The following is a 15,196-nucleotide window of genomic DNA, read 5'->3' on the forward strand; positions in this document are numbered from 1 at the left end:
AATAATAAAGTGACAAACTACCAAAAAAAAACGTTGATCACAGCCTTACATTTTGCCTTTCAACAGGTTGGAACAATACATACCTTTCATCAACTTAAAGACTTCTGCATTCCAACAATCATATGACACTAAGGAAGTAAGTCAAGAGGTTACTGCGCTCAGAGCTACATTATGTCCAACCTTGATTAGCAGACTGATTCATATCGTCTAGCATCTGGGTCAAATGGTACCAAAAAATAACAGAGGTTGGAAACAACACACCAAAATAAAAGTTAATACAGTTAAAAAAACGTATGTGTTTGTTCTACAATATCAAAGTTTACATAAGTTTAAAGCAACTAGAAGATGACATAACTATCTTTTCAATTCTGACTCTACAGACAATGTTACTCCAAATCCAACAAGTACACTTTGATAAATCCTGTTTAACACCTTCTGAACCAGCAGCCAGAGACAGACTGATGAGAACATGACTGTCTCTCACAGGATCATATGAACAAATCTGAGCTGAACAGGAGTCAAGGAAGCTCTGTCGAAATACATTTGCTTCCAATTTCTTTTCCAGGTTCATCAAGATCGTGTCATCAAAAAGCCGTACAAATTACTTTTGCTTCCTAAAATAAAAGATTAACTTCTTCAGTGGTGATGAACAGGATCTGAAGTGTCACCTTGTTGTGTCCTACTTTGTTCTTGCCTTCATCAAAAAACTGAAAGTAGGCCAATTAGATTGAGTCAGTTTTTTTAATTTGACTTTTAGGCTCCCAACAGAGAAGCTATTCACATTGGTGATTATCTGTTACACCTAATAACACACTATGTTTGTTCTGTGCAGTCCACCCCCCAACTGCAATAAAGAAACCAACTATTTTGTCTGAAAAAAAATAAAATCAATTGTGAAACAACCCAATAAGTCAAAATTTCCTCATTAAAAAAAAAACAAAAAAAAAAACCCTGCATAACAATATGGTTCAGAGAAACATTACCTTTGTAAAAAGAATACAGAATAAAAATTAATTCCTCATTATTTGCAGTATATGTAGTAGGTTCCCTGGACTGAAATCTTCTTCCCTTATTGTAATCTAGCAGCATCTTCCCTCATAATGTTATGTTTTGGTTCTGGGAAATGTGAAAGCAGAATCAAACTATAGATTTAACATACAGTGTAACTACTTTGTTTGTAATCTTTAAATTTTGTCACAGTATCACTGTTATTTCACTTTGCTGAAATTTACAAATACCTTATGAAGAACACCAAAACTATTAATTTACATGAAAAGACACTCATGAACTTGAAATCTTACATAGATTTAAGACCTGAACGGGCTGCACACTGTAGTAACAAATAGTCTAAAAATGACAATACCATTCAAGTTGTCCATTTTTTTCATAACTATGTTCAGAAGTTAAGTGGAATGAAACAGCTAAAGTTTGTATTCAGGCTGCTGTATTTGGACACTGCAATAAAAATAAAAATGTATTTCCTTAGTTTACAAATCTATTCAACAGAAAACATTTTTCTATTTAACTTTAACTGCAAGTGTCCTCTTGATCAAACTAACACCACCTACAGAGGTTTTTTAAGCTGTTGATTGGTCACCATGTGTGCTGCAGCTTGAAAAGGTGAACTTTTCTCAACTTTCCAGACAATAATATAATAATTTAACTTGACAATCCAACACATCCAACCCATTCAAAGTTGATGTGAAATAAGATCTAAAATGCACATGAGTGTATCTTGTTGGAAACGAGGGGTGTGAAGCATTAGGTTGCAGTTTGTACCTTTACAAACAGGAAAAAAAAAATCGGACACAATGCTCCTTTAGTAACCCTTTCTGGACTGAGTGTACTGACAGTAAGTGTGGCCAAGAGAGCATGAGTTGTTGTTGGCATCACTGATTACTCCGAATATAATCTGCCGCAAGTAAACAAAAATAAAGTTGGAATAACCCACGTACAATTTGTAATAAAAACATGAACAAAATTTTGTCTCGTTTAGAAAGATATCAAATACTGGGAACACTACTATAAAAAGCTACCGTCAGGGGGGGAATTATCATCAATGACCAGTTAACATACATTATGCAAATACAATGAAATGCATGACACAGTTCTTCATAAATACAGGTCTGATAGGCTACACCTACAAAACACTAATGAGATTTAAGGGTTAAAGTAGAGCACGCGCATAGGACAAAGTAGGTTACATGAAACAAAAAAAAGCATTTATCTCCAATAGTATTTGGTAATTTGGTAACCTGGTTTAACTGAGTGACATTTCTTAAACACACCCAATCCAACTCATGGCTCTGTACCAGCGCCTGGATCATGTGATCATTCCACAAACATGACAGCCTGAGATTGATGAAGCCTCACATGACACACCACATTATAAAATTATGCCGCGGAGGAAGGATGCCATGCCAGTGTGGAACCCGAGACACTACTTCTCCTGGACTATTAAAAAAATAAAATAGATCACTATTAAAAAAATCCTAGCTAGCTGAAAATGCATTTCTGAAGATTTGAGTAAATTTAATGGATAAATTTGTTAAATTCACCTTAATGGTCTACAATAAAGAATGCACTTCCAATATTTTAGGCATTATTACACACTGATGAGTATTTATTACAAAAAAAAACAACAACAAGAAAATAGGTCAAAACTGTTAGACCTAGCTTAGCTAATACACTTATTACCTCACAAAGTAGAACAAATGCTGACTAGTACTACCTAATTTGCATAAGGTCTTTCCAAAAATATCTTCACCTCAGATAAACTTCCTTAAATGTGACTCGTTGTCCGTAATGTTTAAGAAAACTAGGTAAATCAATCCAAACACACCTCTTCCTGTACAAATCTTAATAATGTTAAAAGGTGTGTGGTTTCAGTCAAGGGGGACGTTTTCTCAGCGGGTTGACAGATCCGATCAACCCACCTGAGTGTGGCAGAAAGGAGAAAGCTACTGACTGAGCCAGAGGCTCTCTGTGTAATGTACAGTATGGTGTCCGTGGTCAGGCGCGGCAACAAGAGAAAGAGGAGAAGCGTTTTAGGCTTCCCTCCAAGGGTCGGCCAACCTGCTGCCCTCCGTGGTATTCTGCCATATGATATGACAGCATTTAGGGTGGGTGGTGCGTTACGCAAGGCAATAGGGTTGCAAAACAAAAATCTTTGTTTTGATTCGGACTGTTTTGTTTTTAAATTTATTGGCGCCAACGCTTTTACAGAAACTATAAATATTAGATCAGAGAAAATTGTTAGTTGCATCTGAAAAGCTTCATTTTTCCTACAGGTTTGGAAAGACGATTAATGGTAACATTATAGCAACATTTCTAGGACAACTTGCTAGAGGTCTTCAACTTTATTCTTCTTTAAAGGTCTCGATTAAAATAGAATGTGTCGTCTGCGTGTCCCCTCACAGATCCCCCCCCCGTCTGGAGCCGTTTCATGCTTGATGAATGGAGAGCTTATGCCAGAGGTATGAAGAGCACAGCTGACCACTGAGTTAACAGAAACGCCTGCTGACTGTCTGTTTGCTCTAGGCCTGATGCCAGCCACCTCCACCCCCTCTCAGCCCACACGCGCTGCATTTATAACAGAGGGTGCAGGGTACCTTTATGGCAGCAGAAATGTACCCTGGCACAGGCGCAAGCCAAAGTGCAAGCGACACCTCAAAAAGGTGAGCTTTGAGGTCTGATGGTAAATATATCCTCTAACAGCAAAATGGTGAGAGCTACATATTCGAAAGAAAAGGGGTATTTACAACGAAAGAAAAGCACTTTTTCTTTGGTAGCATGCCTGACCCTGACTGAGAATGTGAACAAGAACATACCAATGTGCATACAGACTGCAAATCAACTCGGGAGTATTGAATATCAAGCTAACCAGCTCAATGATGCATCACTCTGCCAAGCTGAATGCAACCTCAATAAGTACTTAAACAGCTTGGTACAAAGCTTTGAGACAGTACAGCGTTTTCATTTGCTGCACGGACTTCCATTCTGCTCTTAAAAGCATCTCCCCCACCAGACAGTATCTGCTTTTATCACATTTCCTCAACATAAACAGAAAATCTGCACCTTCTGCTTGGGATTCCCAATCTGACAGTAAGCACATCAAGACCGGCTTCTAACTGTTTTACAAAAAGCCGCTGTGATGCCAAAACACAGTCTGTTATGAAAGAAAATACAAAGAAACGACGTCAGTTTATTACCACTATTTTGGTCAGCTGCTCCTGAAAACTGAGCGTATAAGCCCAGACAGTGAGCTGTCTTTTTATGATTGACGACCTTCTTTCCTGTTTTCAAATCCATTTAAAGCCAATTTCTCCGATTTAGGCTTTACCATCCTCTGAGAAGTTGACACTTATTTTATTTTTTGACACTTGTTTTGTTTTTTTCACATCATGTGACTGTGAAGTCTTATTTATCGTTCTGTAAACCACTGTGGTCCTGTGGTTTTTAAAAGTTGGTAAGCTATTTTACATCAAATTAAAAAGTTCCACAAATACTCAACTATATTTACAATTAGACTGGGTTATGGAGGTTTTTGCAAATGACACGTAAATTTACATTTGATTCATCACCTGATTGAATAAGCAATGTTAATCATAAATAAGCAAAATGCTATCAAATTTACAAATAATAAAGTGTTTTGTGCATTTATTTATTTAGTCGTATCAAAGGCTACATGTTACAGTGATAAAACAGAACCTGAAAATTAATTTAGTCCATTTATTAAATAATTAAAGGCAAATATAATTGGACTTGTGTGGATCTTCTGGTGAAGTACATACAGTAAATATTATAGTAGAACAAAATCAAGACATAGTGTACTTTATATGGACGCGACGTGACTTGGGGGGGTTGTAATTTGATCAAATGAAGAACATACAACACTGTTGTTGTTGTTTTAAAGTCTTACATATAACTGAACGGCCTGGACAGGCAGATGCCCTGTTTGGCGCTGATCCGTCTCTATTAAAGTTAAGCTATCACATGAGCACACAGTGTCCTCCGCACAATACAGTCTGCGAGACTGCCAAAAACCCTCCAGAACATTGCTTCACCCGAGTTGAACTGTTAAAAGTTGAACTGTAAAAGGAAAGCGGGGCTGAGCTGCTGCTTCCTCGCCGCCACGAAAGCCCGAAGCGTTGCCACGGAAAGGCGAGATAACGAAGTCGAAAGGAAACACGAGGAGAAACAAAAGAGCAGGCGGACGGGCAGGCAGGACACTGTTCCTGCAACTTCCTAACCGTGAGCTGGTGGCGACACGCTTCGAAGACGAGGCGCTCACCGTGCGGTTGTTCGCTTTCAATAAACGCGGGGGATATCTGTGACAACGTGCAAAACGTGGCTGCTTGAAGGAGGCGAGCCACGAAGGCGGGCGCGTGCAGCAGCAGCATCATCGCTAGGGGCTACCGTTAGCATGTTAGCTAACCGTGCCAACAACAGGCACGTATCCCCGGAGTTTAAATACCCAAATTGAGCAGCTCTTTTTCCTCTACGTTTCACCCTGCTGGAAGAATATATCGCTTCGAAACACACAACGTAAAAGTCAAGTTACATTAGCGTAGTCAACGTAACACACAAACAGACAAGACACGCACACACACACGAAACAGCTACCTGAAAGCTGGGTCCTCTTTGCTGCATCTCGGGGGCGGCGACGAGATAGCATTTCTCTTGTTGAAAAGTTTCTGGAAGAGAGTCGGAGGCATTTTGTACCAACATAAATTCGGTACAGGATTCTTTCTATTTCTCTGTTTTCAAATCCGAGCTCAAGTCTTGTTCCTTGTAACGGTCTCCATGGGTGTTACAGTCATATGACAGGCATTAGTCACAGGAGCAGCTTGGTAACCCGCAGCTGTTTTCTGATTGGCTGACCGGGCGCGGCAGCTACAACAAATTACGTGATTGGTCAATATTTTTGGCCTGGTACCACGTGGTCAGTGGGTTTCTTGTGTTGATGTTTTGTCAGGAATCGTGGCAGCATGAAATTTATTCAAAGAAACTGTGCAAATTTAACATCTGACCAACATGCAACACAGAGAGCAGCACATTTTAAATGTAGATGACTGTAAGAACCTTATTTTTATTTTATTTACACAGGTCATTACAGAATTTTAAATTATAAACCATTTCTTGGGCACAATTGAGCAGGTTTGTTACACAACAATCAAAAACCAAAGAAACGTTTAGTTTATTAGAACTTTACATTTAGCTTTTTTTTGGTACAGTAAAATATATTAGGTGACATGTGTAGCCAAAGTGTACATACAAACACAATTTAATACGAAAAAAAACAAAGAAATACAAATATATGCTTTTTTTATAATACAATTACAAATATTTGTGTAAGGGAAAGAGGGTCTTGAAATGTATTGATACGCCACCTAGTGGTCGTTTCTGTGATGCACCTTTTGATGAGCGCATCAGATGTTCATTTGAAAGCTCACATTTAATAAAAGTACAGGTTCAATTAGGGAAATGTCACAGCCACTAATAGTAAAATACACTTACAAAACACACAGAATGTGCATAGTATCACAGATCTTTTGGGAGGACATAAAATCAGAGAGGTTTATAATAAGCAAGCAGATTGACTGGAGGGTTTTGTGTCTAGTCTGGAAGGAAAGATAACAAAACTTCTAAGCGTGTCACTTCTTTTTCTCATCCTCTGAAAGAAGGCATCTCTTTCATTATCACTGCCAAAGTCAAAGAACGTGACTGAGCTTGTTTTCGCAGGTCTTTTTAGAGTCACCAAAAGAGGTGATGTTTCACTTTTAGAGCTGCTTTCACCCGTTTGGGATGCCTTTGGGTCGAGCTTCGTTTGGCCGGGTGACTCGCTGGTGTTCCGAGCGGCTGATGCGGAGGGTGTGATGCGTTTGGCTCTGAAAGTCTCCGTAGAAATGGGGCTTTTAAACCAGACCTTCTTCTTACACAAAATAAGCTTTCTCCCAGTGGGCTGGGGAGAAAAGTTTTATTTGATAATGACCTTTTACTTAAACCCTTTTCCTCATAATTTAAAAAGGGGGAATTTGAAATTTTGAAACTGATTGCAACAGAAACCCAATAAGGTTTTCTTACTTTCGGTGAGGTTTTCCTGAGGAGGGAATTGTTTACAGGTTCTGGAATGAAAACCCATCTGTTAAATTGTACATTCAGTAAAGGCAGAAAGAAGGACATGAATACAGAACTGTAACAGCTTGTGTCTTATTTGGTTGTTTTTACCTGGTTTCAGCGAGTTTGGTTGTATTATACTCCTCTTTTCAAGGTTTTTCTGATGGCTTGGTAAAGAAAAACAACAATATTTGAGCTGGTCAAAAGGATTTTTTATGCCTTTACCAAATATTTAAGCTGCTTTTTTAGGTTCCCTGAAACACTCACCTGATCTCACAGTTCTTTTCAGCAGGAATTGTAGTGGCGTCTCCTGACCAAAATGTAGGCAATCAGACAAATATTGATAGTTTAAGACCTATGAAAACACTTTGACATCAAATTACATTATTTAATCTACTGAAAACAAAGATAAAAGTGACTTTCTATTAAGTAGCACCTATGATGTTAGAAAGGTCAGGTGGATGATGCATGTGGATGTTCTCAGCATGACTAGATTCCAACAAGGTGGAATTTTTAATGGGGAGATTTACGCTCAGCAACTCCTTCTTAGGAAAAGTTGTTTCCACTGTGAAGACGAGACAGAACAAAGGAAGACAAATTCATAAAATGTTATGCTATTATTATTGTTGTCTTAAATAAATGAAGAAAACACACACCACTGCTTTCTTTTCTGAAGATCTCTGGGGAGGGCAAGCTGCTCAAGCTTGTCGAGGACGACAAAGAATGGTTGTCAGCATCTTCATCATCATCTTCCTCTGAATTTAGAGTTGAGTCCAGCTCTGTGCTGCAAGATATTACGCTACCAGGAGTATCATCGTCTTCAAAAGCCTTGAGGATGGGAGTCACCTCGTGGGTTAGGTAAGCTGTTTGTTGCACTTTTTGGTGGCCAGGTTTTTTATAAGCAGGTGTAACAGACGGGGCGGCTTGGTTTGTTGGTTGTTCGGAAATTGCAGGCCTGCTCAGGCGCGACACAGATCTGCGGTGAACTGGCACAGCACTAACCTGTAGGTGCAAATGGGAAAGAAGTAGGAAGTAAAGCAAAGCAGGTTTAAAAGGTACTCATTGCAAAGTCATAAATACTAGTCAAAACAATCATAAATTAAGAAACAAAACCCATACAATTTTTTTTTAAATATTAATGGTTAATGTGGCCATTTGTTTACATACAGAAATGGCCAAAGAGACTGAAATGATGTCAACAATCCACAGGAGATCCATTTGGCATAGAAAAGCTCATCATCTTTTATGCGTTGGTTTGTATTTACACTCAGACTTGTTAAGTAAAATATAGGTTTTTGCAAAAGCTGCATGTGTTGGAATGCCAAGCTCTGCCTTTACGATGCTCCACCGCCGTGCTTGATCACCAATATTCATTCTTGACAGTTGTCTTACACTTTCTTTCACGTTTAAAATGAGATTCTCTCTGCTATTTCCACCTAAAGGGCTTCTCTTGTTAGATTTGGGCATCTTTGTTTATACAGCAAGCCTAACATAGGTCAATCACGAGGCTCAAGCTTCCATGTGGGTTTTGGCAGATTCAGCTGAGTGCTTTGTTTACACTGAGCGTGTACCTGCATTTCAGAATTTCATATCAGTATATCTGGAAAACTACTGGAGTAAACTCTCTCAAACTGCACCATTTGATACAGTTAAAGATGACCTATTTTCTCATTTTTAGTTTATAGTTTGCAATGAGTACCTTTAAGAAACAATGAAACTATGCAATATATGTGTTATAAAAATATATATATATTTATATAAAACTGTGTTATATTAGCACACTCACCCTCACTTGGCTTCCTGGTTTAACTGTGACGTCATTCATCTCATCCCCTTCAGGTTCCTCTAGTAATGTGGGACAATTATGTTTGCTGGACACAAGTCTTTTAAACTCTGAAAGTTTGGAGGTGCATGTAGATAATTATGTACATTAAGCTTGGATGATAGTTTATATTGCATACAACTTAGCACATGACCGACTTTCACTGTGCGAAATTGTTATGTGCTTGTTTTCTTAGAGATTTCTTACTTTCTCGACGCCTCGGTGCTGCTTTCACGGGCGTATCTCGTTTATGGGGAAACTTGCTGTCGCTACGAAGCGTGACACGGCGCTTGTGTCGATTCATTTTAAATCACCTAACTTCCAGATAATATCTACTTAAGCCCCTCTGTTACCAAATAAATAAAAACGTCAAGACGGCATGATAAAAGTGTCATCTTTAACTGTCCTCCATCTTGTTCCGTGCGGTGCCTAGCAACCAGCACACCTGTCAGTTTCTGTTGCTAACGATGGCCTTTTCTTCTCGGGCTACATCCCCCTATTTCGAAAACCTCCTAAGAGGTTTGAAGAATCATAAAAGTAAGGCCAGATGAACTCACTGCCCTGTAACATGAGTTTATCGATTTTCGCAAGTTCCTTACACTAATTCCCAAAACATAATCAGCGCAAAGGTGAATATTACTGCAGCAAACGATAGGGGGCAGTGTCCTAAACTGTTAACGCCCGTTGAGTCAGTTGCTGCAGCCCGGTGTTGTAGGAAATTCTGTTCCCTATGGAAAAACTGCTCCCCCCTGCGTCGGGAACGCCCACTGCAGCCAGAGAGTCAGAATCGACCGTAAAACGACTCCACATAATCATGTCAACTTTCATTTGTCAACAGCTCCTGTTGATTAATAAATAAAATGAAAAAAAAAAAAAATCAAATAAAAAGTAAAAGTAAAAAGTAGTCTATGAAAGGATATTTTTGAAAGACTTATTAAAATTCTAGCAGAGTTTGGGCTATTTTCTGTCACAAAATAGCAATCAAAAAAATGAATATTTACCTCATAATATTTCTGTATTTTTCATTTGTGTTGGTTTGTTTTTCATCACCTTTAAAATGGACACATGACAAACCTTTAAACTGATTACATTTTGGAAAGAAAAAAAACAAACAAAAAAAAAACAGACAAGATGCTGGTTTAAAATCATTCCAGAATATCATTTATTTCACAGCCCTCCTCCTGTTCCCCACCCCCCCTCATCCCAGTTTACATTGCACTCAATCATTACAAGGATATGGTACTGATTCAATTGTACATCAGAATAGATAAATAAATAAGTACATTTCTTCCTACTACACGCAAAAGAGAGAGAAAAAAAAATCATTCAAACCATTGATTTATTAAATATGCCTACATCTAGCTGTCCTCATTTATGTACATCCACATTGTTTGATGCTTTGGGACGGTATTCAACTTTAAAAGCCTATACATTATTTCTTTCTTTAGGTCAGTGTTTGTTCTATTTCCTCAGCTTTGTCAAAGTTACATATAGCCCAAAGACTGAACTGTAGATGTGGGCAACCGCATACAGCCTCCTTTTTTCTAAAAAATAAATAAAAGGAAATTTAACAGGCTTTGTTTTCAAGCCAAATGCAAACTGTCCCAGGGATAGCAGGGCGAACTGCATGCATTGCCCTGACCCCTGGTTCTGCAATAGTTGTTTTTTTTTTGTTAAAACCTGACACATTCTTTGTGCAAAAAGATAAAAAAAAAGAAAGCTGTGATTGCACCATCTGTAGCGTTTGATGACCGTCACTCTCAGGGAAAAAGTTTATGCATGCTGAATATTTGACCACAACCATGAAGTAATGTCTTGCTGCAATGAATAAATTAACAACATATAAAGTGTAATTTGGCCTGTGATGCCCCACAAAAAACAGTGCAGACAGCAGTCATTCGAACAGAAGAAGCTTTCTAGACCAGATTAGTTGTCTTTCTAGCTGCTCAAAGTCATAAACAGTAGAACCTAAGGTAAATTATTGAGCCAGGTCAGGGTAGTCCTCCCTACTGGCGCTGCTAAGAGCAAGTTCCTGACTGAATGAAATCTATCATTTTTCACTGTCATATAAGGTTCAGATATCCCCTGGAGCTACACTAAACACAAGGACGTCACTTTTGCTGTCACACAACTGTGTTACTAGTGTACATTTGTTATTTGGCTGGTCAGTTTGAACTGGATGAGGGAGAGAAGGGACTGGTGGGAACTAAGAGATGCTCATTGCTCAAGTGGGAGGGTTTTTTTTTTTTTTTTTTTCTGGTGCTAGGAACTAAATGAAGATTTGAAGCAGCGTTGGGAAGATTTAAAATGCCTAAACTAAAACAAACCAAACAAAAAAATATTACAAACACGACACTGTTAAATGTATTTCCTTTGCGTTTACATAGTTTATTTGCTGATAAAAATGTCTGTAAAAAAAAGACAGCCTTTTGAAAGGAGAGATTTGTTCCCCTGAAAAGATTGGACAGGTGATTTTTGTTCATTTTCACCTTAATGGTTTGTCAAAAAAATAAAAATAAAATGAAATAAGGGTTGACTTGAACATTTTTATGCATTGTTTGCATAATGCAGTGTACTCAGTGTTTTCAAGTCTATGCTGCCCTCTGCTGGACAACATTAAAAATTACATCTTTCTTTTCGTGTCCTGATTATTTGTATTGTGACACAAATTCATGCCACAAAAGGAAATGACTCGTCCATTTTTTTCAATCTAAAAGTTAAATAATAATCCTTCATAATATAATTTGAATCATTTCTGCCATTCAATGCCAAAATGAGACAGAAATATACACGACAGTGTGTATTGTAACACAACTTTTTTCCTTTAATCTGCCTCCTTCTAGCCATTTTAAATCTCCCACTGTCTGGACACTTTTGGTTTATGTTCCCAAAAGCTCTTTCAGGCTCATGAAACATTTTTGTCCCGCTGCAGGTCCCTCGTCAAAGCTGATTTATTTTATTTGTATTTTTTTTTTTAATTTTTTTGTGTCAGGATGCTCAAAGGAAAAAAAAAAAAAAAGAAAAAGAGGTCTGCTGCACATTCACATGGAGATGCTGCTGTAGAGCTCGTCGATCTTCGCCTTGAAGAATTCCTTCAGCTCCGGCCTCTTGGCCTTTAGCGTCGGCGTCAGGAGGCCGTTCTCAATGGAGAACATCTCATTGTGGACGTAGATGTTCTTCACCTTTTAAAGGAAAGTGATCAGAAATACAAAGTGGAATGGGACAAAGATGTCATCAGTCTCCTCTGAGCTCACTGGGTTATGAAGAATTACTCAGTAAATGTGATTTTAGACAGGAATAAGGATGACACAAGCTTTTCATTGTAAACGGTATAAAACTTGTTCCACACAGAATTCACTAAATATTATCAGCCTGTTAATCTGATATCATAGCATTTATGTTTGGTTGGTTTAAAATTCAACAACAGTGATAGTACATGTGTTATTTTTGCCATTTATACAAGACTGGGAACTACTGTATATATTTCCACCTGCCTTACCAGGAGACGTAAGATTTTAAGATAAAATACAGAAAAAAAAGGGCTAATATTGCATTTTCCTTTTATAATGACTTTGTCAAATTCAAACCAAAGCTGACTTATTTCTCCTACACATTTTTTATTATGTTTAATAAAATGTCTTTACAGACCTAACACAGAGAGAAGACAATCGTTGGATGATGTCAACAGACAATGACATATTCTTTGCAACTCATTTGGGTAAAAAAACATGACTAAATATCATCCATCATCCATCCTGTTACCTGCTCAAAAGACAGAAGGCCATTGGTTTTGCCCAGGCGCACCAGATCTTCAAGGATTGCTTTCTTTAATTCCTGTTCAAGAAAAAAAAACTTGGTTATTTTTTATTTACTTCTTTGAATCGTTTAATTTAAACTTTAGTGTCAACACAATGTTCCACCTACCGTGTTTTTACACAGGTCCTTGTAGGTGCCCAGGATGCCTTTCTTCTTGGCCCATTCAGGCATTACTTCAGGGTCAGGGACCACAATTCCTACCAAACAAGACTGGGAAAAAAAAGAAATAAAGAAGAAAGATTAAAGCTAATTTAAAACATTCAGATTGGGGAGACCCAACCAGTTCAACTTTCTCTGTGACAGAGTGAGAATGAGTGGGTTTTACCTGAAGACTGTCTCCATGAACATAGAGCTGGGCCACTGGTTCACTCCTGATGTAGATGTTCTCGATCTTCTCCGGGGAGATGTACTCGCCCTGCGCCAACTTAAAGATGTGCTTTTTCCTGTCGATGATCTTCAGCGTGCCATTCTGCGACAAAACAAAGTCGCAGCATTACCAAAACGCTTTATTTAAAAGCAGACTAGGATAAACGTTTTGCATGGTTGTAAGTTTTCTGGAACGCACCGAAAGCCATTTGCCGATATCCCCAGTGTGGAGCCAGCCGTCCACATCCAGAGTCTCGGCTGTTCTTTCTGGGTCTTTGAGGTAGCCCTTAAACACATTCGGTCCTTTCACACAAACCTGGATGAAAGGTTAGAAAAAGGCAAAAAGTTTGGGATCAGTTCACATCGAATCTTGAGCAAACACCCATTAAGATGTTTAAAGTCTAAAACACAAATTAGTATAGAAAAATAACTTTGCATACTATTTAAATTAGGATTTTTTTTTTCAAAAGTTTCTCTGTCACAGAAATATGTTTGCTTACCTCTCCTTCGCCCTTAGATGCAAAGTAGTTTTTCTCAGGAACATCCACCAGTTTGATGAGGTTACATGGCAGCGGAGCTCCAACATGACCTGCGATCAGTGCAAAGAAAAAAAATACATCAATACCTCCGTCTGAACAACTGCAACAATCTATATCTACATGTGCTTTGGTTCAGTCGGCACAGCTGAGCACCAGGGGAAGTAGGAACTAACAAATCTCCACATAAAAACTCTTTAAACTGATCACATTTGATGGGATTCATTATTTTTATTCTTATTGGTGCAAATCAAACTGTTATAACGTGGTTTTCACGCTGATACCATAGATGAGCAGCAGGGGGAGATGTTTTACTACATTTCTGTCGGTTTGCACAGCAGACTCTACATGTTGAGGCACAAAGCTTGCAGGCTACTTTGAAAACTTGTTTTCTTCTCGCATGCAATCACAATACATCCCACCTTTCTCTTACAATGATTGTTTCAGACATTCCTTGTTTGTTTTACAGTTTTAACACATGCTTCACTTCATTTTCTGAGCCTGTCAGTGATAAACGTAAAAGTGCATTAAAGGACCAGTTTTGCCCCTAGATTATTCCTTACTGCAAGGCAATAATGTGTCTCTATGAAAACATGGTGAATTTTAAAAATAAATCGATCACAAAGCGGTCTGTTTAATCATTTTCACAGGTTACCAGATTAATCACTAGCTAAATGATATTAACGTACATTCTTATGTGAATACAAACACCTGCACAGACAAATCTACCTCAGGCAAAGTTAACGTTAAGCTCCATAATTACTATAATCTAAAGATTAATTTCATCCCCTGTGCAAAAGCAAGACGCTCCACATTTATTATTGTGCTTCCCAGGAGCCGAAGTTCCTTGTAACCTTTTTAAACGTGCTCTCCTGCACTGATCATCTATGGTTTCCGTAGATCTTTCTGGGGTTGTTTTCCTTTGAACTTTAGCTGCTTTTTCAACCCATTTTCAATCCAGTTCCTTTTATTTTACTGTTTGCAGAGAGAAATGTGTTTTCTGGTTAGATTAAGCTGTATTTTGGTGCATCTGTGAGAGACGGCAAAGAAAACAATTTGACACACCTAAAAAAAAAAGTGGTTTATGCCAAAACGGTAAATCCCAAAGCACTATTAGCTGAAACGTAGATGGCTAATTGACGGATGATGCACTACTCTGGTCCTGTGCCAGACCTTTGCTCCAGGTACTGTTCATTTTGTTGTTGAGATAACTCTTCAGAACCACTGCTTCTTCTTTCCTTCACAGATTTCTTCAGTTTTTTTTAAGGAAATGCTGTGGATCATCCCAAATCTCTCTATATTTTTTTATTTTTATGTGCATTAATAATTTGTCAAATTGATGCCAATTTCCAAAAACAAGTTTTGAGGGACTTCAGAAAGTGCAGTAAAGTATTGCTCAAGACCAAATAGTTTTGCTTGTTTATCCAGCAAGATTTAAGCACAAAGACCCCTTATGATGAACATAAATATTGGACACAGTGTTCCCTCGCCCGGACGCGGGTCACCGGGGCCCCACTCTGGAGCCAGGCCTGGAGGT

General features: G+C 38.3%; 3 protein-coding genes across 4 annotated transcripts in view; all 3 read right to left on the reverse strand.

Moving 5' to 3' along the window:
* fnip1 (folliculin interacting protein 1) overlaps positions 1-5,827 on the reverse strand; it is a 34,333-nt gene extending 28,506 nt beyond the window's left edge. For both annotated transcript variants that reach the window (XM_017419934.3, XM_017419932.3), the window contains exon 1: positions 5,626-5,827. In XM_017419934.3, coding sequence (XP_017275423.1) covers positions 5,626-5,717 — 92 coding nt within the window. In that variant the 5' untranslated portion in view covers positions 5,718-5,827. The remainder of the gene's footprint in view (positions 1-5,625) is intronic.
* A 197-nt stretch (positions 5,828-6,024) lies between these two features.
* Positions 6,025-9,902, reverse strand: LOC108238054. Its single transcript, XM_025006747.2, has 8 exons — positions 9,149-9,902; positions 8,906-9,012; positions 7,776-8,121; positions 7,556-7,684; positions 7,387-7,429; positions 7,231-7,286; positions 7,087-7,127; positions 6,025-6,964 (listed from the first exon to the last, which is right to left on the reverse strand). The coding sequence occupies exons 1-8, from the start codon at positions 9,243-9,245 to the stop codon at positions 6,581-6,583; spliced, it is 1,203 nt and encodes a 400-aa protein (XP_024862515.1). The 5' UTR covers positions 9,246-9,902; the 3' UTR covers positions 6,025-6,580.
* A 649-nt stretch (positions 9,903-10,551) lies between these two features.
* Positions 10,552-15,196, reverse strand: part of acsl6 (acyl-CoA synthetase long chain family member 6) — a 39,415-nt gene continuing 34,770 nt past the window's right edge. The window contains exons 16-21 of the mRNA XM_017419942.3: positions 13,624-13,712; positions 13,323-13,439; positions 13,083-13,226; positions 12,866-12,967; positions 12,704-12,775; positions 10,552-12,123 (exon numbers count right to left, since the gene is read on the reverse strand). Of these exons, the coding sequence (XP_017275431.1) occupies positions 11,983-12,123; positions 12,704-12,775; positions 12,866-12,967; positions 13,083-13,226; positions 13,323-13,439; positions 13,624-13,712 (665 nt within the window). The 3' untranslated portion in view covers positions 10,552-11,982. The remainder of the gene's footprint in view (positions 12,124-12,703; positions 12,776-12,865; positions 12,968-13,082; positions 13,227-13,322; positions 13,440-13,623; positions 13,713-15,196) is intronic.

Source organism: Kryptolebias marmoratus, linkage group LG13 (assembly GCF_001649575.2).
Source record: "Kryptolebias marmoratus isolate JLee-2015 linkage group LG13, ASM164957v2, whole genome shotgun sequence".
Taxonomy (NCBI): Eukaryota; Metazoa; Chordata; class Actinopteri; order Cyprinodontiformes; family Rivulidae; genus Kryptolebias; species Kryptolebias marmoratus.